Source organism: Triturus cristatus, chromosome 4_2 (assembly GCF_964204655.1).
Source record: "Triturus cristatus chromosome 4_2, aTriCri1.1, whole genome shotgun sequence".
Lineage (NCBI taxonomy): Eukaryota > Metazoa > Chordata > Amphibia > Caudata > Salamandridae > Triturus > Triturus cristatus.
Genome location: NC_140586.1, coordinates 899295402 through 899323324, shown reverse-complemented (window position 1 = coordinate 899323324; position 27923 = coordinate 899295402). Strand labels below are relative to the sequence as shown.

Sequence of the window (27923 nt, the reverse complement as noted above, 5' to 3'; positions counted from 1 at the left end):
GCGAAACTCCGGCAGCACCATAATGACAAAGCACTAATATACCCCTCTAGACAATTGCTTATTTCACTGTATGCAGATGACATGACGCCATATGTGAAGCAACCCCAGATCAATCTCAATCCCACCCTGTGTGAGATAACTAAATTTGGCGTTATATCGGGAGTGCACATAAATTGGTCAAAATCTGCTGTCTTCCCCTTAACCGAAAATACTATACCATATCCGTTGGATTATCCCCTGATATGGGAGTTGGATGACTTGATATACATACGTATTACTAGAGATAAAGATGCATTAATGAGAATAAATTATGGAACGGCCATAGATAAGATTACTGAAAATGTTACCAAGTGGTTGCGGCTCCCCCTGTCCATGGCAGGAAGGATATCTCTGATCAAGATGGTGTTGCTGCCGAAGCTATTATATCTGTTTGTTAATATCCCATATCATCCAGGGAGTTTCTTCTTTAGTACATTGAAATCTCAACTCACGAGGCTTATATGGGGCGGAAAGCAAGCACGCCTTAACTTGGCCACGCTTATGCTGCCATATCACCAGGGGGGGTTCGAGGTCCCTGATTTTGAATTTTATTACTACTGTGCACAAGCCCACTTTGCCACCTATTGGTTCCATCCGCCGCCCTTCATGCCCCATTTAGCGGTCGAGGATGGCTATATGGCCCGACGCCTCCGTCCGGTTATCTTTTCACTGCAGTGATGGAACGGGCACGCGATCCCTCCATGGTGGATTGTACTATACGGGCCTGGCAGCGGATAGCCCGCAAGTTGGGATCCCCTGTTTTGTACTCACCCAAAATGGTCCTGGCACGAAGTCCCGTACTACTGGTCACGTGTGAGGGTATTTGTCGGAAGATGCTTGACGGCCTGCGGTATTTCACTTGGGGAGACTTGTATATAGCGGGGCAGTTTCGCACATGGGAACAGTTCTTTGGTGAGCATGCACCAACCGTTATGGACACATTTCTATACACCAGGCTCCGACAAAGTCTTAAGGCGGTGACCTCTGACTTCCCTGCAGAACCGATCACATTGGCTCCTTTGCATGCCTTTGTGCAGGCGGATCCCACCCCTCCTCCCCCCGGCATGCGATATCCCTCTTATATAAACACACACAAGATGCAATACCAACCACCCCTATTCGGGCCAGAAGTGAATGGGATACAGACTTGACTACCCCATTGACGGATGAACAGTGGGAATTTAGCTGTAGGCAAACGGAGGCTATTACTGGTAACAGCAGGCTGCGCCTTATTCACTTTAAATTTTTGCACCGGTTATATTACTCTCCGGCTAAGTTGTATAGATTCAGACTCAGTGACAATGATATCTGTGTACGCTGTAGGCGGGAGGGGGCGGATTTTCTGCACCTGGCGTGGAGCTGTCCTCCGGTGGCAGAGTTTTGGGCGCAGACGCTTGAAGGTCTCTCGAGTATGATCGGTGTCAAGGTACAGCCATGTCCTATGCTGGCGCTTCTGGGTTTGATCCAAGCTGTCAACACTAAGTATAAAAAATTTCTAGCAATGGGGCTATTACTGGCTAGGAGACAAGTGGCATGCAGATGGGGGAGAGGTAGAGCCCCCAAGTTTAAAGACTGGATTAATTCGATGATTATTTGGCAAGACCGGTTGCATGGTTATGCGGACCTTCTTCCCACGAAGTCGCGTCCGAGGGATATTTGGGGCCCATTAACCTCGTATTTGTTAACACAGGCGGAAAAGAGCAAGGAAGGGGATGCGGAAATTGCATTGGAAGTAGGAGGTGAGCTGGAGGCGGAATCAAGTTCCTAGGATGTGCGAGTAGGGTACCCGGGAGGGAGTTCTCCACAACTTCAGGGCAAAACTACCGGACTGGTGGGAGTAGTCGACCCAGTATCTAGATTCTGGAAGGTGAGCGTGTCCTGGAGTGCTGTGAATGGGATGCTCACTTGCCAGAGATGATGAGGTATTCGCTGTTGCCCTGCTAGTGGCAGATTGGGGGGTAAATGATGAACTGCTTTCTATGATGCTAGACTGTACCGAAGCATGTTGGACTTTATGATAAGATTCCTGAAGCTGCATCGCACTTATTTGGGGGGGGGGGAGTTACACTCATCCGAGTTGTGGTGCGGAGAGGTTCTTTATATATGTATATTGATACAGTATATGATATGATGTGTGTAATACACTGATGTTGCATGCAATAACTCAATAAGGGTTTTTCAAAAAAATAAATAAATAAGTTACTGTTGTATCCTCCCTTCCTCTCCCACCTTGGTACCTTCCGTCCACCCCCTCCGTCCCTCTTACCTTGGTATCTCCCGAAGCTCACCTTAGAATGTTGACAACCAGCTCATGTCAGAGAGCGGCTGGCTTGGAATAAAGTGACAGTTGTTCTGCTACTGGTGTTGTCACTTTCTTTATTACAGTTACTTACTTGTAACTGCAGTTATCCAGTATTGGTATCTTTCATAGATTCATGTGCAACCCACCCTCCTTCCCTTAGAGCTAGGGATGTTATTACCACAGGTGCTTGAAAATCAGAGGGACTCTGCCTCTCTTCGGAGTGTTCTAGGGGGTGCTAACTCCTCATTGGTTATAGTTCAAGTGGGACCTTTTTTAAATAAAAAAAAAAAGGACATCGATAGGCTATTAAACTGATGGCCTAATGCTATTATAGCCTTTGATGGTTTTACATACTGCTTTACTATGGTACTGTGGGACTCCCACTAAGACAGCACACAATGATTCAAGCATGTGAATCTATGAAAGATACTAATACTGTATAACTGCAGTTATCAGGTAAAAAAACGTATTTTCTTACCCTGTAATCATTGGTTTGTGGCATGTAGCGCTGTAGATTCACATGCGTCTACCCTGCTCCTTGAAAGCCTTAATTGTTGCTTTTACTTTCCTTCTTTCCTACATTTACTTGCATGATCATCTTCCTGCACTTTCTGTGCTCCATCTCCAGTCTCACCTGACGTGCAGGAAAACAATCTAACAATGGCCCTGATACCCATGTGTATTACCAGTAATAGGAGGAATCACTATACCTTGTGACCCAAAAGACTTCTAAGAAGAAAACCAAGTTGTACATGTCTGGACCCAATTCTAGATTGCAGGAGTATGCAAAGCATGTAAATCTACAGCACTACATTCCACAAATAGATGCTTACAGGGATAAGTAACTTTTCCATTACTCCCCAGATCTTTCAGTTTTGAAAAGGATTTTTTTTTTTTTTTTTACTGGCTACATTAGTCAACGTTTCATATCTTTTTTAGATTTTTATTTTCCAAAATGCTGTCAGTTAGCCTAATCATCCCATTCACAGTTTAATAAATGTTAATTAAGCTGGTTCCAGTTTGCTGCCCCCCTACGATTGGCTATGAATGCAGGGATTGTTGCTTACAAGGACTGGAAAACTCCATCTTTGCATTTCAATTACCAAAAGTGTAAGTGTTTGAGTCATCCGGCTCATTGACTGTTATTTTCTTTATGTTCTATTTTCTCTGATTCTCTAGGCATCTCCACCTCTTGGACCCTGCTACTCTGAGATCCAAGTTTCTAAAAGTAGTAACTTGTATGCCAAATTGGATTGCACCAGTATTCTGGCCCAAGGAAAGCAGGCGTAAATGAACACTTTTGTTGACTCCTCAATGAGAAAACGTTAAATAAACTTCAGCCGTTGATGACTTATGCAAATGTGACTCAATAACGCAATTGTTTTCATTTTGTTGTGGTATATTTGTTGATCGGTGCAATATCTGCAAATATTCTTGTAGTGGCGCACGTGGCTATAAAATAAAACCGAGTATTATTCTTTTGTAACCCTGTTCCAGCCTGTGAAGCCCTCCCAAACGGAGCTTGAAGTTGGGCAGTCTGTGATCAGCAAGCATAAAAACGGCCGCTACTATCAATGTGAAGTGATTAAACGAATGAAAGAGACATTTTACGAAGTGAACTTTGACGACGGTTCCTTCAGCAGTGACCTATATCCTGAGGATATAGTGGTAGGTTGATTTTCTTCCCTTGTAGGAGGTTGGTTATAGATTTCAGGAGGTTGTGTGCTCTACTCTTGAGTTCTCCAGATGTTATGTATGTCTTTGGGTGCTGTCTGATCTGCTCTAAGTTAGTAAGAACTGTTTAGCACATTGGCATAGTCTCACCTGTCCTTGAGGTATTAGGAACCATTCTTATGGGTTGTACCATTGGGTGCCTCCTGCACTGCACTGCACTGCCTTGGAAATTATGGAATATATTGTTGTCAGAATGGTCCTTGGAAGATTTATTTAATTATGTTGGATGTTTCTTGTTATACCATTAGGTTATTGTAATCTGGCCTTCCTACTGTGTGTGTGTGTGAATTAGAATGAATCATGCCTTTCCTTCCATCCTTTCTTGCATACACTGCCTGTACCAGACATTAGCTGTGGGCATCTCCCCCTGCCCTCCATAATCATCCAGCAGCTTCAGGGCACAACATCTTTCTCATGCTAAGTTAAGTTGTTTATTAGGCCTCCGGGGCTGACTGCACAGAGCAGCCGAGGCGCAAGAAAATGAATGTTCGAGGCATATGAGCTGCAGATCACACACTAAGGATAAGATCGCCATCTGGTGTTGGGCTCGGATGATTGCAGGTTGTTGTTGTCTTCGGAAGAAGTCTTTGGTCACGAGATTGGTGACTCCTCCCCTGGACAACAGTGCGCATGGGCATCCACTCCATCCTCAGATTGTTTTTTTCCGCCATTGGGTTCGGATGAACTTTTTTCCGCACCAGCAGAAAACTTATAGCAATCACTACAACTCTCAAAATTTGAAAACTCGACGTCAAAATACATATCGGACCGACTCCGGACGCGGCTGATGGAAAGGACACTGTTTAAAAAATGCCCCCAATGTGGAGCAAAGCTCCCTCATAGCGATCACCACGAGGTCTGTAATTTGTGCCTTTCACCAGACCACAACGAATCCAGCTGTCCAGCCTGCGCCGCATTCCGTTCGAAGAAAACCATCCGGGACCGAAGAGCTCGACGCCATATCATGGCCAAGCCGATTCCGGAACCAGAGGACATCTTTGCACAAGGTGTCCCTGACGACGACTCCGAAGATCGCCAGATCGTGTCCGAGGCCGACGATTCTGATCCGGGTCAGCCTGTGAGTACCAGCCCCCCTACCCCAACACCACCCAAAAAGACATTGGTCAAGACTCTGCCAGCTGGGCCCAGTCGTGATCCAAAAACATCTTCTGAAGCCCCGCCCTCGGGCCCGGCTCCAAAGAAAAGTAAGCCTGCAGGTGGCTCGAGCAAACCTCATGTCATTGTGCCTATAATACCTTCGGCATCGAAGCAGGCTCCGAAATCTCCATCGGGCCCGAAACGTCACTCAGCGCCGACATCTCCACCGGCACCGAAACGTTCTTCGGCGTCGAGGTCTCCACCGACACCCAGAGGCTCGTCGGCACCGAAAGGTCCTTCGGCACCGAAAAATCCACCGGAACCGAAAAGTTCTTCGGCTCCAAAAACATCTTCGGTGCCAAAACAAGTCCATAAAGAACAAAAATCAAAATCAGAAACAAAAAAGTCGGCGCCAAAGCCGCCTTCGGACAGTGAGGAACTTTTTCGGCCTGATCCAAAGCAAAAACGGATTTACATAAATCCCAAAACTGGACATGTCACAGCGGTGCCCTACAAAAAAAAGGAAGCTGGACACAACACCTCCTCCAGCAACTCCAAAGAAGGACTGTGCCACTTCACCCATACGTCCTTCCTCTCCTACATTACCTCCTATTCCATCCCCTCCACCCCCACCGCCTTCACCTCTACCATCTCCTTCTCACACACCACCTCCACAGGATGATGATGATTTAGGGGGAGGGGGAGACCAAGATTTCTTTACTTATCCCACTGATCCCTTTACACTCCCAGACACAGCACCGGTAGATGACTGGACTTACCCTCTGCCTGATATGCCTGACCCCACTCCATACCCCTCAAAACCCTCCCCTCCTGATGACCATTTAGGGTTCGGTCAGCTAATAAACAGAGCAGCATCGTTTCATGGTGTCACCATGCACACCGACACTCCTGAGGAGGATTTTCTACTCGACACTTTTGAGCAGTCGCAGAAAACAGTTCACATTCTACCCATGATTAAAGGAGTGATAAAGCATGCCAATGAGGTTTTTAAAGACCCTGTGTGAGAAAGTGGCTCTGTATATACTGTTCCTTAATAGGTACAGAGTCCACAGACCCCAAGGGTTTAACAGAGGTTAAAGTTAGATATAACCTTACTCTCCAAAGTGGTAGCCTGGTCGAGCAGTAAGGCAGTATCAGAGGACGTGTAAAGCATTTGTTGTACACACTCAGGGCCTCATGTAGGTAAATAAATTTTACCGGTTCATAAATACCGAGCCGTACCGAATCGGTAAATTAGAACCGGTAAGTTATATGTAGGTAAAAATTCGGTAACAGTTACCGATTCGGTAACATTCGGTAAATACGAATCGGAATTCACCGAATCGGTAAATACCGAGGTGGTATCCACCGAATCGGTAAATACCGAGGTGGTATTTAGCGAATCGGAAAATACCGAGGATACTACCACCTTCCCTTAACTAAGTAGCCAATATCATAATCATGTCATTATAGAAGGTCTCTCAGGCTTGAATAGGGGACCCCATACCTCAAAGATCAGCTTAGTGAAATCACATCACAGGAGCATCAGGAGTCTCCTCGCAGGAAGGCTCGTCTTCGGTCTGAATAATAAACATGATGTCTGAGATATGAAAAGCACCAACTGTCAGGTATGTGCAGCTGCGCGTGTGCCATGGCTAAATCGTGGGTCGAACAACCTAGAGTGGAAAACATGCATTGTGTAAAATTCCAGACTGTGTGTCACAGCATGTACAGACCAAGGTCGCTGCGCAGAGCTTGGGATGGGAACAACAGAATGCACTCGTCGGAAGGAAGTCTCGAGTCAGCAGTTTATTCAAGAAAGAACATGTAAACGCAGTGTCGTGTGCAAAGACACAAATATGGCTACATAACATTCAACGTGGTTATGCCAACTGAACAATGCATGTACGTATTCAGGGAGAACTCACTACACGCCCCCTTGAGCGAAGCAATATGTAATAGGCAAGAAAAGAGAGAACGCAGAGTTCAGTTTCGTCAGAGCAGAACAGGGCGTAACCAATGCAGCGCCAAAGTCCTACAGTCCAATTAATTGCAGCATACAATTCCAAAAAACACAATGCAAGTATAGTAAAAAACTCAAGCAGACCATCAGGAAGAGAATAACGAGAAATAAAAGAAATAAATGTTGCGCCAGGGTGCTGTCCAGTAGCACAGGTGCAATGGACGACAATCCAGTTAATCCATGAATGTATAGGCAGCATATGTGGCCACGGCTTCCAACAAGCAATCGTTTTCAGGGCCACTAAAAGTCTCAGCCATCCAATTGAGTAAAGAAAAGGAACATACGTGTTCTCCTACCAACGGAGCCTCTAGCACAATCAGAGGGCACCCGGAATGTTCCTCCAAATAGCTCATGGACAAGAAGTCGTAGGCTGCCGCTGAGATGTCCCAATTACCCAGGATACCATGCGCCGCTCCACACGCCATGATCCGGACACCAGAACAGGACAACTCGTGAGACACTAAGGGCCGCATCAGTCGATCGAAATCCGGCACCGGAGACACCATGTTGGTCAAGCACAAATCCAGAGGCCATTCAAAGGGACAATCCAGGCAGTGTAATACAGGTTGTACGCAGGTGAAGTAGGAATACCTGAAGGATAATCCATAAGCCAGGCTCAAAGTCGCCAATGGCAAAGTACCATAGAAGTCAAGCATCCTATCACGAAGAAGATGCAGACGGGACAGGTGCTCGTGTGGCACAGTAGGAGCAGCCATTCCGTAGTATGAAAAGTAAAAGCAGCACACCTGCCACCAGCGCCAGAAGCAGCGGAACACCTCCAAAGATGCTCGAGAACAGTGAATGAACAAATGCCGGAATTACACCAAAAATAGTTTGGAAAGAGGTCACGAGACCCGAGCCCCACATGTTAAAAAAAATTGAGCCAGGCCGGTCGTAGACGAGGCATTGATAATACTTTGGATCAAAGAGCCGAAATGCAGGGGGAGGTCAGTATTCAGAGGCGCCTGTTCCTCAGTGCGCGTAGTAGCAACGTGAAGGACAAATATTTCACGAGAGGAAGTCAAAGGCACCTCTTTGTGGGACAATGGCGCTCTATTCTGCTCAACTTGTTGGACTCTGCTTTCAAGGTTGGAATCGAAGGCCAGATGGAAACATCCCGCCGCCCATGCGGGGGTGGAAAAAGAACAGTATTGCAGCAGACAACTTCATGCGAGACAGTTATGTACGGGATTACCACTCACATCCCGCAGCAAACTTCATTAATCATAATTAAATGAATACCGTTTGCAAGCACAGTGAAAGAAGGTGTAATCACAGGCACTGGGATACCTCGTAGGACGCACGCCAAAATCGGGGCTTGTACATTGCATGCGCCGTGTACTTGCATGTGCCTATTGTCTCATGTATGAATCCTAGAAGTGAGAGTGCTAGAGCTAATATCTATAACGGCTTAGGCCTTCTCCATGTTTGCTTGGTCAATAGCTCTCAGTCTGGAAGCCGCCTCACTGTGCGACAACTTGCAGACCTCGTTGTAAATAGCATACGCGCACCTTTTGGTTCTGCCACCCACGGGACCATTCACAACATCATTCCATTCGGTATGCACATTGATGGAGTGGGTGGACTTCCTGATCCTGTAGATGTGCTCTGTGTCAGCTGGTGGACAGAGTGGGATGTGTGTCCCATCAATGCAGCCAATATAATGGTGGAAGAAATTCCTGAAGGAACGGGACAGGCAACTCTGGGATACACCACCCACCGCAGCTGTCACCACCTGAGAAATGCCGGATGCCAGCAGATGTGGGCTGCAGAGCACCTGCACATGTGGGGGTATGGCGTGCGCCCTTCTTATTGGCTGGTCCAGGAGTGGGTGCGGGTCCCTGATTGAGTCCATGATGGTTTCGGGGTGTAGCCTGTACCTCTCATGTATCTCTGCATCAGTCAGCTGGAATAGTGTGATGCGCTGTCTGTGGATGCGTTCCTTCCGTCGCCAAACCCTCAGTCCTGCTGCCTGTAGACGTAGGCGCCTTGCAATGACGTACATAGCTGCCAGGGTGTCCACGCTGTTGCATTTTGGGATTGCTTAGCTGCACTGTTGTTGGTTACCACCTGCTTTCAATCCGTGTTAATTACCGACTCTTATTTACCGATTTTCTTGGATTTCTTAATTACCGAGTGCTCCTACATGTCATTTTAACTTTTTACCACTTCATATTTACCACTTCATATTTACCGATTCGTTAATTATGTATTCGGTAAATATGAATCGGTATTTTAGCATTCGGTAACTATGAATCGGTATTTACCGCCTCATATTTACCGAACAGTGGTTTTTGGACTCCTACATCTCACTTGTCTGAATACCGGTCGGTAACGGCATATTTACCGAAAATCGGCCGTTACCGACCGGTATTTCGCTACCTACATGAGGCCCTCAGTCAGCAAATAGTTCCACACACTCAATAACTGAACTCTAGGCCAATGGTTTGTATATAAAAAATATATGCTTGTTTTATTTTAGAACCAACACTTGGAATTAAAATATACTTTCTCGACAGGAGATGTTTCATAAAAATACTTTTGTATATGCAATAGACTTTTTAGTAAACAGTTATAAATAGTTGCAGTAGGCAACTCTATTTCTAAACACAATACATTGAGCTCAATGCTAAATTCAAATTATATGCAACAGATTACTTTTTAGATTACTTTTGTAATTCCAGGCTTAGATCCTAGATCCAGTCCTGGGTCAGTTCTCAGAATCAGCTGTTGAAAGTCGACTTTGGTACTGTAGTGATTTTTAACTAATATTTAGCTATTTCAAAAGTGAGCACTTAGAAAATATTTCAGAGCAAACAATCAATGATTCCCTATGGAAGGAAATATAGGTTACAGGTACAGTAGGTTATCGTTACTTTTGTAATCCAGTACTGGGTGGCTAGACTCAGTACTGGGGCATTTATCCAAAACAGGTAAGTAATTACGTTTTCAGGGGTTAGAAATAGGTTTCTGAGTAGAGCCTCTACTCATGGGAGTCCCAGGGGCTTAGAGCCAAAAGGTAGCCAGGTCCTCCGGGGTTGGCGAGGTTGCTGGCCACGAGAGATGCCGCGCTGGTGCAGGTTCGGGAGTCAACAGGCCGGTAGGGCTGGGGCCAAAGCAGTTGGTGTCTTCTTCCCTTTTTAGCAGCTGCAGGGCAGGTCTTTGCTCTTCTTGTAGTCTTTTGAATCTGGAATCTGGGGAAGGAAGGTTCAGGGTGCCCCTAAATACTAGATTTAGGGGCGTTACAGGTAGGTGAAGGCCAGGGACCAATGGGTCCTTGTCCTGGGGTGGGTAAACCCCCTATCCTGCCTCTCTCCTGTGGGAGGGGGGGCAGTAGCTTAATCCTGATAGGGTAGGGCCTCCCATCTTCAAGATGGCGAGAGCCCGGAGATGTGCTTCAACTCGCCTCCCCCCACCTGAGGGGTGGGGTGGGCAGGCTGGCACATCCCCTGTCCTTGTATGGGGTTTCCGGCCAAGCTTCCCGCCAGAGTGGGGGGTTGCAGTGGCCTGGGGAAACTCCAAGAGGCGGCATACCTTTGAAGCTTCCCTTTGCTCATCCTGGGGGAGGAGATTTATCACCTCACCCAGAATGTGCATTGTTGCAGGCCCGGGAGAGCAGGGGCTCCCTCACCCAGGGGTCCAGCAACGTGTCTGCTGTGTGGCAGCCTGGGCAGCCTCAGAGCAGACGTGGATTGTAGGTTAGTTGTAAGGGGGCATCTCTAAGATGCCCTCTGGGGTGCTTGGTACATTAAATCCCACACTGGCATCAGGGTGGGTTTAATGTGCTGAGAAGTTTGATACCAAACTTCCCAGTCTTTAGTGTTGCCATTATGGTGCTGTGAAGCTCGTGTTTGACGAGCTCTCCACACCATGTATTCTTAAATGGCAGTACTGCACTTACAGTGCCCAGGAATGGACCTGGGTACTCTAGGGGCACAGGGCTCCTGCTCCTGTGCCCACACCATGGGCATAAGGTACCCAGCCAGAGGGGTGGCTGATATATGCCATGGCAGTGTAGGTGATGGGCATGGCACACAGAGAGGTGTGTCATGTCGACTCTTCATTTTGTCCTGCACCCAGACACTCAGCCTGCAAAGGCAGTGTGTGTGTGTGTAAGGGTACAGGGCCTCTTAAGGGTGGCACAAATGAGTGCTGCAGCCCTCGGAGGCCTTCCCTGGTCACAAGGCCCTGGGTACCTAGGGTACCATTTACTAGGGGCTGACATGTGGCCAGGGTTTGCCAATTTGGAGTTTGTGTGGTTTAAGGAAGGAACATAGGCCCTGGGCACCTGGTTGGCAGGAGTCCAGGGTACACTCAGTAAAAGTACATTCAGCAATTTAGCAAAAAGTGGGGGCACACCATGCAAGAAAGATGGCACTTTCTCACACCCTGTCAGGACCAGGGTTCTCAACCCCAGAATAGAAAAAAAATATAGACTGGCGCCACAAGATCCTGCGTACATCAAGGCGCAACTCCCCCTAGACTCACTAGTCGTATCAAATGCCAGAAAACGGGTGAACTCCCAAACAACCAGAGACACGCCACCCCCAGACAGAGTCTAAACTCCTAGAGGCTTCCGGCAAAAGGGTTGCCGCTCAAGCTGCTAACCACTGGCGTATTGCAAATACACAAGCCCTATTGGCTCGTTATGATAGAGCCCATTATGATCAACTAGAGGATCTCTTGCAACACCTGCCTGAACCATACAAAACACAGGCCACTGACCTCATCCAAGAGGGCAAACTAATATCCAATGCCTCCATTAAATGTGCATTAGACGCAGCGGACACCGCCTCTAGGGCAGTCAACACAAGCGTATTGCTTAGACGCCACGCATGGCTGCGCATTTCCGGCTATAAGCCGGAAGTCCAAACCACCATCCTTGCTCAACCCTTTAATCAGGAGCAACTTTTCGGCCCTGCAGTAGACACTGCCCTAGAAAAAATGAAGAAAGATATTGAGACTGCCAAATCTATGGGAGCATTGCAGTCTACTCAACCCAGAGGCTCCTTTCGTTGCTCCTGTTATAGAGGAGCTTCCAAAAATGTGGGAACAGACAACTCTTCCACCTTCAAAACATCAGGTCAAACATCCCCTAGCAGAGGATATTTCAGAGGAGGTTATCGGGGAAACAATACTAAAGGCCGAGGACGGGGCAACAGCAACAACACCCGCACCTCTACAGCCACCAAACAGTGACTTGCCACCACTCCCCCCAGACCATTCCACTCCGGTCGGGGGAAGACTTCAACAGTTCCTACCTGTCTGGAATACCATCACTACAGACAGGTGGGTAAGACAAATTATCCAATCTGGCTACTGCCTCGAACTCATAAACCCACCCCAGACATACCACCCAGGCACCGTCCCATGACGTCTCACCACCTCACGCTCCTCAAACAAGAAATACAGTCTTTGCTTCAAAAACACGCAATAGAACCTGTTCCACTATAACATCAGGGCACAGGAGTATATTCCCTATACTTCCTCATTCCCAAAAAGGACAAAACATTAAGACCCATACTGCACCTCAGACTACTAAACCAGTACATACAATCGGATCATTTCCACATGATCACTCTCCAACAGGTCCTTCCATTACTTCAACAAGGAGACTTCCTTGCCACATTAGACCTCAAGGACGCATATTTTCACATTCCTATGCATCCCGCTCACAGGAAGTATCTACGATTTGTGGTAGACGGTCAGCACTATCAGTTTACAGTTCTCCCATTCGAAGTAACAACTGCACCCAGGGTGTTCACCAAATGCTTGGCTGTTGTGGCAGCATATCTCAGGAGACAAGAAATCCATGTCTTCCCCTGTCTGGACGATTGGCTCATAAAAGCCAATACTCTAGACAAATGCGTTCTCCACACTCACCGCACTATTCAAACCCTACACAACTTGGGATTTACCATCAACTATCCCAAATCTCAACTACAACCCTCCCAAGTACAACAATACCTGGGAGCCACCATAGACACATCCAAAGCCGTAGCTTATCCCAGCACAGCCAGGATAGTCAACATACAAAGTCTCATCAAGAAATTTCAAACACAACACTCTCTCCCCGCAAGAGTGTTCATGCAACTCTTAGGCATGATGGCGTCATGCATCTCCATAGTACCCTACGCACGCCTTCAAATGCGTCCCTTACAGGAATGTCTAGCACAACAGTGGAACCAGGCCCACGGACAACTTACCGATCTGGTGTTGGTGGACAGCCGCTCACTTCGCTCGCTGAAGTGGTGGAACACCATCAACCTGTCCAAAGGGCGGCCGTTCTTAGAGCCCCTTCCACAAGTTGTGCTGACCACCGACGCATCTCTCACGGGGTGGGGAGCCCACCTCCTTCAGCACACCACTCAGGGAAAGTGGACCACTCAACAAAAACAGCTCCACATCAATCACCTAGAACTTCTAGCGGTGTTCCTAGCACTGAAATCCTTCCAAGTGCATCTACAAAACAAGACTGTCCTTATCAGCACAGACAACATGACCACAATGTATTACATACAGAAACAAGGAGGGACACATTCTCTACAACTGTCCCAACTGGCGCAACACATTTGGAGATGGGTAATTCCCCAAAACATCTACCTGCTAGCAGAACACCTCCCAGGGGTTCAGAACCAGGTGGCCGACCTCTTAAGTCGCCACACACAGCAGATACACGAATGGGAACTACACCCCAAAGTCTTACTCCCATTCTTCCAAAAGTGGGGACAACCAGACATAGACCTGTTCACCACACAAGAAAACGCAAAATGCCCAACCTTCGCCGCCAGGTTCCCACACCCACGGTCAAAGGGAAATGCAATATGTATGAACTGGTCAGGCAGATTTGCGTACACTTTTCCGCCTCTCCCACTCATTCCATTTGTGGTACGCAAACTGAAACAACAGTCGCTGACACTCATCCTAGTGGCTCCCATTTGGGCACGTCAACCCTGGTTCACCACACTTCTGGAACTATCGCTAGTTCCACATCAAAAACTGCATCTCTCCCCGGATCTTTTAACCCAGAACCATGGAGAAATCAGACACCCAGATCCTCAAACACTGAACTTGGCAATCTGGCTCCTGAAGTCTTAGAGTTTGGGTACCTCAACCTTCCTCCAGACTGTATGAATATCATCAAAGAAGCCAGGAGACACACTACTAGGGCATGCTATGCTACAAAATGGAAACGATTTGCCATTTACTGCTCTAACAATGACATACAACCATTGGATGCTTCCATCCAAAACATCATTTGCTATTTATTACACTTGCAAAGATGCAATTTAGCGTATTCCTCTATACGTCTACATCTAGCGGCATTAGCAGCCTATTTGCAAAATAGACAACACCTGTCCCTCTTTAAGGTACCAGCCATTAAAGCATTTATGGAGGGTCTTAAAAGAATTATTCCTCCAAGGTTACCACCTTCCCCGGTGTGGAACCTTAATATTGTTCTAACAAGGCTCATGGGTCCCCCATTTGAACCAATGCACAAATGAGAACTGCAGTTCCTAACATGGAAAGTGGCTTTCCTCATCGCAATCACATCACTGCGAAGAGTAAGTGAAATACAAGCCTTAACTCTCGAAGAACCCTTCCTACAACTACATCGGAACAAAGTGGTTCTTAGGACGAATCCAAAATTCCTCCCTAAAGTCATTTCCCCTTTCCATCTAAACCAGTCAGTCGAACTGCCAGTCTTCTTCCCTAATCCAGACTCAGTAGCTGAGAGGGCACTTCATACCTTAGATGTTAAGAGAGCCTTGCTGTATTACATCGACAGAACCAAACCTTTTCGGGAAACCAAGCAACTGTTTGTTGCTTTCGCTCCACCACATAAAGGCAACCCTATTTCAAAATCGGGTATCGCCAGATGGATAGTCAAATGTATCCAAATATGTTACCAAAAAGCTAAACGTACTCTTACCGTTCCCCCAGGGCGCACTCCACGCGTAAAATAGGGGCTTCTATGGCATTCTTAGGGAACATCCCCTTAGAAGATATTTGCAAAGCAGCCACATGGTCTACTACACACACCTTCACTAAGCATTACTGTGTTGATGTGCAATCCAAACAACAAGCTTCAGTAGGCCAAGCTGTCCTAAAAACTCTATTCCAAACTGCTGCAACGGATACAGGTGACCACCGCTAGGGGAGACACTGCTATATAGTCTATCCTTAGTGTGTGATCTGCAGCTCATATGCCTCGAACGGAATATGCTACTTACCAGTATGCATCTGTTCTTGGCATGTAGAGCTGCAGAGCCACACACTCCCACCCGCCTCCCCGGGACCTGTATCCGTTCCAGCATTGTCTTAATTAGACACTACACATGGACATCCTTTCTCTTTACTTCTTATACACTCCATCATTTCCCATCATGGCGAAAAACAATCTGAGGATGGAGTGGATGCCCATGCGCACTGTTGTCCAGGGAAGGAGTCACCAATCTCGTGACCAAAGACTTCTTCCGAAGACAACAACAACCTGCAATCATCCGAGCCCAACACCAGATGGCGATCTTATCCTTAGTGTGTGGCTCTGCAGCTCTACATGCCAAAAACAGATGCATACTGGTAAGTAGCATATTCCATAAGCCATTCTTATAGCCTCCGCTCACCAGATTATCGGTCAGAAACACATAGCCTCGACAAGAACAGCTCCACCTCAACCACGGTACTACCACCACTGTAACACACGCTCACTGAGAACATGCGGAATGGACCCAAGCGTGATAGTTCAACAGAGGTCTTCCAGAACTAACACTCCATTAGCTGCTTACTAAGGTAGTGCAAGGTAAGCTACCTTAATATACTGCGAACAGTATCTTTGCTGACTTGGGGTAGGTTGTAGGGCTTTTAAGTTATAAATCTCAACTGTAAATCAGGATAAAGAGAAAACCAAAGAATTAGGATGGAAGATCACAAGACTCATGCCCAATAGAGCATCACTGTGAGGATAACTCTCACCCTTCAACCACATCTCTCTCGCCCGGGGCTATAGACCTGTGTCCTACTCACAGATACCATCCTTTGGTGAGACACATATAGCAGGTCGGATGTTTTAAGCACCAGAGGCCAAGTAACTGGCAAGAACTGTTTGCTAAAAACTGGTTACATGACACCTCTCATGCTCCAAGATCTCTTTATATGTTAATGCACCACCTAGAATTATATTAAAGTAACTAGAAAGATTAGAGGTTCCAGTCCTAGGGAATTTCCTGCTGCTGCTGTTACCCAGCTATATGGTTCCAGTTTTATCTGAAAAGTGAAGTCTACGATTCTCGCCTGGTTTTCATTCCAAGCACATTTCTGAGGCACACTCCCCTGGCTTACAGCTATTGGAATGGAGCTTGTCCCCAGGTACATGTGTTCTTCAATAGAGGGTTTGCAAAATTGGGGTTGGCCTTGCTGGTGGGTTAATGTCTCTAATTATTTAGAGTTCTTTTTCCAGGAATGTGTGGTTGATGTGCCTTTCAGTATGCTGCTCTCTTCCAAAAGTGTTCAGCATGGTGTTGCAACTTTCCCCTTTCATGCATGAAAATCATTAATACCATTGTTTTTGTTCATTTAGAGTCACAGTTGTGTGCAGTCGGGGCCCCCTCCTGCTGGGGAAGCTGTGCAGGTCAGGTGGACAGATGGACAGGTGTACGGTGCCACATTCATCGCTTCTCATGTCATCCAGATGTACGAGGTGAGACTGCAACTCCATTGGCTCTTATGACGTCCACAGCCACCAAGATGTTAGTCCCAGAATGTTACATGTGCACACAGTCTGCAGGAGCTGCTTGTCAGAAAGCTTTTCTTTCTCCACTTAACCATTTGGCTTGAGGACTTCACATGTTATCTATCGCAGACGATATCCAGACAGATCATGTGTAGCAGTAGTACCTGTGGCGCATATTGTTTATTCTGTAGCCATTTTAGCAATTCTAAGATTTGATGTCTACCCTCAATGACTGCACCAGCAATCGTTTCTTCACAACTGCCGGCCAAATTCCATAAGTGCTTTGATTTTAAGTATCCATGACTGCAACCAGACCACTGATGAAAATGACTATATTTAGTTAGCTGAATTATATAGTGCTACTGCACCAGAATATATTAGTGCCCTGTACAGTGAACTAAGCAGAAGGAAAGTGGAATGCAGGTAAAGTATGTATGAATGTACTGGTTAGTTTAGTTACATATGGACATTGCAGCTTATTTCAAGGAAGAAATATAAAAGAAAAAGTTGAGTTCTATCACAGGAGATCTTCATTGATAATCATAAGCACTGAATAGTCTGACCCACATGTGGAGACTCCGAAACAGTTCTGTCAAAGTCAAATTTTTAGGTCTTGCCTACGCAGTGAGCATGCGCTGCATAGGAGGGCCTTTAGCTGTCGCTCTTCACTTTTTCAAGCACTGCACTCGTGCTTGTGGCGGCATCCACCTTGCGGGAGCGCGCCACAAGCACGGGTGCAGTGCTTGAAAATGAGCAGACTGCGCGTGCACGCACCGGGCTCACCTCCTGCTCCCCCTCTCTCTCGCGTGCGCACCACTTATGATGAAGAAAGATAATGGGCCCGCCCTACTAAAACTCTGGCGACATCGTTGGAACGGGAGATGTGTTCACGTGACTTTGATGGAAGGCGTGTGGGGGCTTGGGTTCGAATCCTTGCATCGGCACTTCAATGAAAATTGCCTGGTTGTGGCAATTTCCATGTGCTTAAATTACAAATCAGTAATTGAAAGGCTAATTTCTTGTACCCGAACTAGTTTATTTTTCTCTCAGAGCCCCACCCCCCATTAATTTTCTGTGGTGCTTGCCAGCTAGGTTTGTGCTTTATAATTATGACTAATGTGAACTCAACAAGTTCACGTTAACCCCCGAGCATCCCAGAATACACCCCGCGCTTTAAAGGGCCGATCTTGTCACGTGCTTCACATTTGCCCCTGTGCCTTTCTGACGTCATCACAGAGAGGGCGTCATTCTAAATCTGTAATCCTCCCAGTTGGCCATGCTGCATAAGGAATTGAAATGCAACTTCCTAATTGGGAACTGTTTGCTAGACAGTCCCTTTGAGGTATTTGGCAGATTAAAAATATATTTTTCAAGCACACATTTCCCCTGACAATCTTGTTTTTTTTTGTAGTCGAACTTGTGTAGCGCTTCAGGCCCCTGAAAAGGAGCTTTGGTGCAGTACTGGACAGGTAGCGCTCTGCACCACGAGGGGGTGTTTCGTTGGAAGGTGGCTGCCATTGTAGTGAGTTTCACGTGGGAAGCAATTTGGGGTGATGTATGAATGACCAGAGTGGCGCTTTTAACCTCTCTTGGGACGTAGCACTTAATATTGTGATAGCGGGAAGGAGAAGGACAGATCAAGTGTGTGAACTGCACATTAAGCAGTGGAATAGTCACCACATTTTCTCACATCAGTTACTCGTTTAAAATCAAGGGGCAAGCATCTTCAATTCCCCACCCGCATTCAAACTAATGTTTACCTTCTGTTGTGTACAGGTTGCATTACGACACGTCTGCAGTCATTTGTACTTCCAGTTGCTTGGAAACACAATCTAAGAAACTGGAAGTACAAATGACTGCAGACTTGTCATACTGATGCGAGAATATGTGGTGCCTTTTCGGTTATTTTGTAGCTGTACCATTTAGGGTGTTAGAAACTTTGTGAGATTAGCTCTCACCCATACAACATAATGTCCACATGTACATGACCCACTTTATTTAACCTTTCGCACTTTATGATCTAAAACGATTCAATTTCTACCACTGACTTGTATTCTCTCTTTATACTGGGTGTATCTGATGTAGTTGTTGTACAAATGAAAGCAAAACATGTCTCTTGGGTATTGTACCCTCTGTGTGCGCATTGCATGTGATGAAATATCATTCTATACTGCCAAACGTCCATGTGCCAATACATTGCATTTGGTATTGTAGGAATGTAAATATAGATGTTGTTTTTAATTTTATGATTAGAGGTTTTAAATATTTTGCAATTTTGCATATTACAGCCCGGATGAAACTCTTGTATGAGCGAAACACGTTGGCTGTTTTAAATGTGAACAAATGTTGACTAAATAACCTTTTCAAAAGACTTCAGCTGGGATAGTCTTGAAACATTGGCCTTTTTGAAACAAAGCGTTACTGAAAATTGAACATACATTACTGTTGCCTCTGTCATATTGTACAATTTCCAATGCTGGGCAGTTGGATAGCTAACCCAGAGAGGTGGGCAACGATTCAATATACAAAAGGGAATTTGCTGGTAGTGCAGTGCTTTGGTCTTTAGCTTTCCTAGTTATTTGACTCGATTTTAAGACTTCTTTCTGAAGTTCTAACAGTGTTTAGTTCTGATATCTTGTGTTTTCAACGAACAGCACTAGGCATGTTGGGACTTACAGTTTTACTTTTTAACTTTTCGGGTTCTCCATGCTTAGAATGGCTAGTGCAGTTTATTGAAAAACACAATTGGCTGAAAGTTACCCTCGTGATATGTGGCCAATTGACCGTTATGATTGAAGTAATAAACCAGCATTGGCATAGCCAATAGGTCACGCCTTTGCGACCATATAAGTGTTTAGTTATCCAGCACAATATCCTGGGTGCAACAACATCAACTGTTGCATGGCTACACACTTATAAGGTCCCAAATGCGAGACCTATTGGCTATGCCAATGCTTGTTACAATATCTTTGCCTACCTTTGGAAAGGCCAGGAGGTACATGTGACAAAATGTACAATTTGCAGACTTAAAACAGGCTATCTGATAGAGACTACTAGCCGCAGATTCCTTAACGTAGAATTATCCCCAGGCGTGAGACCTGACCCGGAAAACTTTCTTGCCCAGCATCTCTGCGCACCGGGGGGCTGTACCACGCGACTCCGCCCGACGTCCTCCACGGTCAGCGAGGTCACATAAGCCCCACCCCGGCGCGCTGATGTCAGTTTTCTTCTTTTCCGCATGCAACATGGACCCGGATTGTGTTCCTGTCCTTTTTTCATGCCTTCTTTGCCTGCTTTGGACGATTTTTCTTGGTTACAGTGTGCGAATGCCTTCGGGCTTCAAGACGTGCTGGTCTTGCGCGCGCCAGATCTCTGCGACGGATCCTCACCCCATCTGCATGTGGTGTGTGGGGGAGCACCATGACTCCACGGATTGTGAGGCGTGTACGCAAATGAAGCAGAAGACCCGGCAAGAGCGCCGGATCAATTTCCTTTCGGCACGCATGTCCAGGTTTCAAGAACCGCCGCCTCCGACATTGTCCTTCTCCCATGCCGCAAGGGCGTCGCTCATCTGTTGGTAAGTGTCGCAGTTTGTCCCCGGCCTGTTGGGGGCGTGGGTTCTCCGTGGGTGGTGCCGCCCCGTGCGTCGCCATCCTATCCGCTGTTCCCCGGCGCGGGGGCAACCAGAGCTCAGATGGAGGCCTATGCGGCAGCCTTGCAGGCCTCTTTGGCTCTTCCTTCTCCTCCTTCTCTTCCTGGGCCGTCTGCGGATCCCTTGCCGTGTGCGGGGACTTATGCGGCGTCGCCAGCGGCTACGGCCCCGGTGCCGACTGGTTCGGAGGATACGGCGCCGTCGGGGTGCGGCACTTCGGACCCGGGCACCACTGCCTTGCCGCAAACCCCCTCGGAGGTCCCAGTGGTGTCGCGGGAGGGTGCCGGGACTCGGGGCGTGTCCTCGAGTCCCCCTCAGTCCTCTGGGCAGGCGGCGGCCTTATCCGAAGCCGAGGTGACGCCGCTCAGGCGCCGGCGGCTGCTGACCCTGGCAAGGCCGCCTAGGGGTCGGGGCGTGTCCCCAGGCCCCCCTTGTCCCTCTACGCAGGCGGCTGCCTCGTCGGAGATCGAGTCTACGCCTTTTCGGCGCCGTTCTTTAGCCGCTCCGACACAGCTCCGGTCTCTTGCGCCGCGCATTGTGGCAGAGGTCGTTCCGGCATCCCCTATGGCGCCAGTCGAAATTGACCTGATGCCGGTCGCGGACTCTACGGCGCCAGTCCGGCGTCTTGTTGTTGAGTCATCTTCGGACGCCCCCTCTTCTCCAGAGGTTTGGCGGTTGTTGGTTTCATCTTCTCCGGAGACGGGCCGCCATGTCGTGGAGTTTTCCTCGGCGTCTTCCAAGGACGGCCCGTCGCCGCGCCCGCAGTCTTCGATGGAAGGACCTCAGGTTCCCCATTCCTCGGTCCCCCTTCCTCCTTTCCGGACTTAGCCTTTCCTTCCTCCGGTTGGCCTGGGCGACGGCCGCCTTAGCTTGCAGCCGTTGCCCACTGAGGAACTGCTTTCCCCGCCACAGAGCCCTATGGAGGCCGGTGTTGCCTTCGCTCGGACTGTTTCCACGGCAGCAGGGATCTTGCGCATGGGCGATCCAGCTTCCCATTACCCCACAGATCATCTTCTGGAGGTCCTCCATCAGGGTTATGGGGGTTGGGAGCTGCTTCTTCCCTTTGAGGCTTCGCTCCATACGTCTCTTTGGGGGGCGGTCCGCCCCAGCCACATCTGCACCGTACTGCGCCGCATAACCCTGTCTGTCTTTCCCTCCACCCCTCTACCAGGGGCCCTCTTTTACAGACTTCCTTTCCCTCCCTGCCATCGGTGTTGTCTCCCCCGTCACAGGAGGTCCCGCTGGTTAGATTCCTGGAGGCGCAATATCTTCGCCCTCACCAGTGCGGCTTTGCGGGCCCTTAACACCCTTTGTGTGTTAGCAAGGGCCACTTCTTGCTTGTGGGACTCGGCGGAGTCCCTTATGTCAGCCGCTTCTCAGGAGGGTGCCTGTGTTGATCTCAGGCACCATGTGTTGGATGGCCGGGAGCTGGCAGCCTTTAGTCTTCGCTCGGCTCTGGATGTTTCGGATGTGCTTGGTCGTACCATGGCTTGTTAGGTGGCCCTTCGTCGGCATGCCTGGCTACGGGATAGTGTGTTCCCGGAGAACGTGAGGGAACGGTTGGTGGACCTTCCTTTTGATGGCACTCTTTTGTTCCACTCCCTTGCGGATTCTGCCATTCAGAGGTTTCTTGCGGGGCTTCGTCGTCCTCCTCAGTGACCTGTGAGTCAGTCTGGGTTTTGGGAGGTGTTCTTCTGTGGTTTTCCTGGGGCATTGTAGAACGTAGCCCCGGTTGTTTGTTCTGTGTGATTCATGTGCCTTCGGGTCCTTTTGTTAGGACCTTGGTGCTGTTGGCTGCTGGTCTGGCCCTGTTTTGACTTGTGGTTTTGACCGTTGGTAAGCTGTGTAGGCCCTGAGATTAGGCCTTCTGTGTATTCCTTATTGGCTGTTGTCAAGCCGTCTGCATTTTTCTCCGCAGGTCTTCTGTTTGTCCTCTGCAGCGGAATTTTTTCCTAAGAGGAATGTTATGGGACGTCACATGCCCTATGTGGGGTACTGGTAGCTATTATATAGCCTTATTATGTGCTGGGAAGGGGTGGTCGTCCTTCGGGCTTCTGCTCTCCATGGCGCCACGGTCTGTCGCAGGTGCGCTCTTCTTGCTGGCCTTCTCCTGGGCCGCTGGCCTAGTCCAGCCTGCTGCCTGCGGTGCTCCGTTGTAACGTTTTTGTGCTTCTGTCTGTCTTCTGCTGGTTCCACTTCATTCGTGGGTCAGTGTATGCTGGCCCCTCTTTTGGGACTGTGGTGTTGTCTGCTGCTGGCTGTGCATCCTGTGCCTGTTTGTTCTCATACACCACTGTGCCTTTCTTCTTCCGTCTGCGCTTTTGGCAGTGGAGCCTTCCCTGCCTTGTGCGCTGCTTGCGTCTGCGGTGTGTTAAGCTATTTTCTGTCACGCTGTGTGGGTTTCTTATGGTGGGCCCTGCCTCCGGTTCTACCTCTTCTCCCTAGGGTTTGGATGTGGTCCTTGTGTTCCTTGAGGCTTTTCAGGCGCTGTCTGCTCCTGCGGGGTGTTGGGCTGTTCTCCTTTGGTTGGGCTTCGGATATCCTGGCCCTTCCCTTCTTGTCCCTGTGCCATGTCCCCTGCTGGGGCCCTGTGTCTCTCTTGGTGGGGAAGCTCTCTCGCAGCCCCTCCTGCCTTCTGGGTATGGCTAGGGTATCTGTTCCACGTTAAGGAATCTGTGGCTAGTAGTCTCTATCAGATGTATGAGTTACTTACCTTCGGTAACGATGTATCTGGTAGAGACGATTCTAGCCGCAGATTCCTTCACGACCCGCCATTTCTCCCCGTTCTGCAAGGACCCTCTGCTTGGGTTTCTGCAGTCGCCGCCCTCTGGGTGGCTTGTCTTCTGTGGGTGTCCTCTTCGTTTTCTTTCGGTCAGTCGTCCCTCCAGCTAGTTTTCTCTAGCATGAGGGCCTACTTTTGCTCTTTCCCTCTGTTGTTAGAGTTTCTGATCCCCCTTTGGTCTTCTTCGTTAGGGGTTCTGTTACCTGTCCTTTGTCCTCCTCTCCTTTCAGGGGTTATGGCCCTCCTTGACAGTGTAGTCTGCGGATGGTTTACCTGTCCCTTGACCTCCTGCTCCTTTCAGGGGTTGTGGCCCTCCTTGGCACTGCAGTCTGCGGATGGTTTACCTATCCTCTGGCCTCCTCCTCCTTTCAGGAGGTATGGCCATCATTGGCAGTGTAGTTGGGGATGGATTGCTGTTGCTCCTTTGTTCCAGGCTTCTGGCCCTTCCCCTTGTAGTTGTGGTTGCTGACCCTCTATTTTTCTGTCACGGCGCTTTCACATGTTTGTGCCTCCAGAGTGGTTCTCGCCTTGGCTTGCATGGTGGTTCCACAAAGTGGTGCTTGCGCTTTCTTGCTATGGCTTCGCTGCTCTGGCCTTCTGGTGCTTTACTGCCGCCTGGTACTTTTGCCTTAGCTTGTACAGTTGTTCCTCAGAGTGGTGATCTGCTCTTCTCCTGCTCTGGCCTACTGTTGTCGCCTTCTGGTGCCTTGGTGCCACCTGGTGCTGTTTCTCACCTTTTTGTTTTTCTCTATTTTGTGCCTCTCGTTTTTTCGCACACTGTTCCCGTGCTCTCCTCAGTTTTGTTGTGATGGCTCCGCGTTGTGGCGCAGAAAAGTTCTCCGAAGCAAACTGACATCAGCGCGCCGGGTGGGGCTTATGTGACCTCGCTAACGTCACGCCCGCGGAGGACGTCGGGGTGGAATCGCGTGGTACAGCCCCCCGGCGTGCAGAGATGCTGGGTAAGAAAGTTTTCCGGGTCCAGTCTCACGCCTGGGGATAATTCTACGTTAAGGAATCTGCGTCTAGAATCGTCTCTACCAGATACATCGTTACCGAAGGTAAGTAACTCGTACATATTGCCAAGTTCCTTCATTTACGGTATAAAATGGCAAAAAAAACCATTCAGCCTTCAAAAAGTTGCTAAAAATGAATTACAGTGAAATTTGTAAACGTCCTACACAAAGTCTTTTTACATTCTTTTACGATGAATGGTAGGAAGAATAGGGTAATGTAACTAGAGAGGCTGCAGTATTGAAACAATGAGAAAAGAAAACTGCGCCTTTAAGGAGCACTTTGACCTCCAGTGTCTCTTCATGCCCAGTAGGTGGCAGTTAAGTGAATTCTTATTTCAGGTTCCTGCTCACGGGATCCTGGCACACAGCTCTGCCTGTTTAAGGTTTTTTCACTCAAAATGTTTTACTTCTTTCTTCCCAAAAGTGATTCACTCAAAGTTCTTTAGGGGGAAGAGTTTTCTCTGATATGTTCCAGACAGGATTCAATCTTTTTTTGAAAAATGCCATCTCTGCTATTCAAAATGCCCAGAATCTGGCAGCAAAATTGCAAAAATAGCTCCCTGTTTGCCAGACTTTCATGACCCTAAGGAGTGTCTCCACTGCAGGACCCTCTCCAGATGTAAATTGAGAGAGAGAGAGAAGATTTGCCAGCATGGTCTAGTAGAGCACTGGAAAAGGGCAAGATTCCCCGGCTGGAGAGACTTCCCAGGGGTGAGGAGAGACTGCTCCTTCTACCAGTGCCTCTATCTCACCCTCTCCAGCAGAGTAAGATCCAAAACGAAAAAGATCTAGTGAGACACGACGTCCCATTCGACTTCGAGGACAAAGACGTCAAGAAGAGGTACAGCACCTACTTGTTTACTGTCAAGGGCTAGTTTAATGTCGATAACACAAATTATGTCGAGGAGAACGGCATCGTCGATGTTGAAAATGTCAGCGTCAAGACGGTTTGAAATCACTCCACTTCTCAGATGAAGACCATGAAATGGCTTTCACACATGAAAACTCACAGACTTCCATCTGAGAATCGGACTCCAAGTACTCCAGAACCTATTCGCCAAACAGACTGGCTTTTCCAGTCATCATTCTTTATGCACCAATGCCTCCTCAAGTTCCGATGGAGTCTTCGCCTCCTCCTTCTTCTACTCCTCCTCCTCTTCCAGCTCGACCTCCACAACTGGTACCTACAGCAGTCATTTTGCAATCAATTCCTCTAACCACCCATTCTCTGCCACCACAGTCTCCAGCACCAGTGGCATCTCCACTAAGGCACCCTAGATCTCGCTCCCGTCATACCAGGCCTCACAGCAACAGGTGAAGGACAAGGTTAAGATCTCACCATCATTGTTACCACTCAAGATCTCCCATGCTATCAGGCTCAAGACGAACACGAGATGCTTCATCTAGATCGAGATCCTCACGGTCTCATCACGGACTCCTTTTCGGGTCTATATTCACCTACATTGTCAGACTTACCAACATCAAGAATATCTGTTGTTGATGATATACTTTCCAGGAGGTTCTTACTAGGGATGCCTACAAATTAAATAATAAATTGCTGACTGCCACCACGTTGGTAATCTTTGAAATGCTCCATCAAAGGTCCGCCTCTACAACATTGCTCTCTTTGGTTCCAGGTTTTTTAGAACCAGCTATGGAACTATTTTGGACATCGGCTACTGCTAAGGCTCCACCGTGCTGCCTACAGAAAGAATACAAACCTCCAGATCAGCATCCAACATTTCTTTGCATGGATCCTACACCAGACTCTCATTTACTCTGCTGTCATAAAATTACTTGCCATAACTGCACTGTACACTGTACCTCCTGGTGAGGAAAGTAAAAAGTTGGATTTTAAGGGCAGAAAAGTGTGCAGTACTTCCACCATCGCTATGAAGGCTGCTAGCGTGTCTGTTCTCCTGGGGCGTAATGATTGGTCTTTTTGGTACTGTAATTAGCAATTCACCAATGACCTTCCCAGAGACAGAAGTCAAGATTGCAAAGAAATTATCGACTAGGACATGATGGTGTCAAATCAGATCATCACTGCTGCGAATGATGCTGCCTCACTAGCAGCACATGGTTCTTGTAATGGTCTAACGCCACTCATCTTAGTTCAGTCTTGCAGGGCTGGAAGCTAAAGCTCAACACCAAATTTGAAATCTCCTTTTATCAGAAAATACTTTTTCGGTTCTCATGCTGATAAGATTCCTCGAATGAAGACTGTAGGAAGCTGCTTCTGAATATACTATACCAAAGTGAAGTATAGTGTGCACAGAGTCCAGTGGAACCCCAAAGGTAGGCAGAGGTAAAGTTAGATAGCACCTCACTCTCTATTTGTGGTAGTGTGGTCGAGCAGTAAGGCAGTATCAGAGGACAATATTAAGCATTTGTTGTACACACTCAATCACCAAATGAATTCACACACTCAAAGACTGAACTTCAGACCAATTGTTTTTGTATAAAAATATTATTTTAGTTATTTTATTTTCTATAACCAAGCAAGCCTGGCACAGGTAAGCGAAGAATACTTTACAATAGTAATGCTGTTTGTAAACAGTTTGAATTGTAATTGTAAATGTACTTTGTTTTGACTTACAGTATGGTTGCAGAGAAATGCAATACTTTGTAAATACAGTACATAGACTTGAATGGGCTTTTCAGTAAAATACCAGGTAAGTTACTTTTTAGATTACTTTTCTTACTCAGAGTAGTATACCTGGATACTACTCTGGGACATTTCTTGTAAACCGGTAAGTGAATATCTTTAGGTTTTCAAACTCCACACTTTGAAACTTTTCCAAGAAAAAAAGTCAGTTATCCTATGGAGGAAAATAGTGTTATCGGTTTTGAGGTAGTATTGGGAGTTGAGGTTCTGGGGTTAGACTCCGGTGTCCGCCAGGGTCAAGGATGCACTCTTGTTACACCCTCAGCTGCACTAGGGCGGCCGGGTGCAGAGTGCTGAGGCCCAATGTTATCCAATGGGGGATAGTGGGTTTCCGGTTGGTGGCTGCCGACGACTAGGCCACTTGGTTGTAGGAGCAAAGCTCCTTGGCTTTAGCTCAGGGCAAATGGGGAAACAAAGTAGCACCAAAGGTGCACCCTCAGCGGCACTAGGGATGCCGGGTTGAGGGTGCTGTTTCGATTTATGGCGCCCTATTGTTTGCAATGGGGAACCTCTGGTTTGCAAAGGCACTGCAGGCTTGGGGACGAAGGTCTTCTGGGTGTGACCACCACTTAGAGAGGTAAGTTGGGAAGTTAGGGGTTGGTTAGGCACCATCGGTTTGGCCACCCAAGGCCATGGGGCGTCTGGTGCAGGGGTGCCTTTTGAGGTCTAATCTTCTTACCAACTCCTGGTCGCGGTTGGGGGGACCTTCTGGATTTAGGCTGCAGGTATCGGCTGGAGGCAGGTCAGGGGTCACCGGATCTTGGATTAGAATCGCCGGGTGGACCTCCTCGTGGTGTTTACCCACTCGAGCGCGGGCCGTGGATGGCGGGTGCAGAGTGGGGCGGATCCACGGTGTCCGGACAGAACCATAGGTTGCAG

The 27923-nt window shown here is 47.9% G+C and overlaps 1 protein-coding gene across 3 annotated transcripts in view; it reads left to right on the top strand.

Annotated features, from left to right (window-relative positions):
- Positions 1-27923, top strand: part of KDM4A (lysine demethylase 4A) — a 612801-nt gene that overhangs the window by 548136 nt on the left and 36742 nt on the right. For all 3 annotated transcript variants that reach the window (XM_085602947.1, XM_085602948.1, XM_085602949.1), the window contains 2 exons: positions 3839-4009; positions 16777-16896. In XM_085602947.1, coding sequence (XP_085459073.1) covers positions 3839-4009; positions 16777-16896 — 291 coding nt within the window. The remainder of the gene's footprint in view (positions 1-3838; positions 4010-16776; positions 16897-27923) is intronic.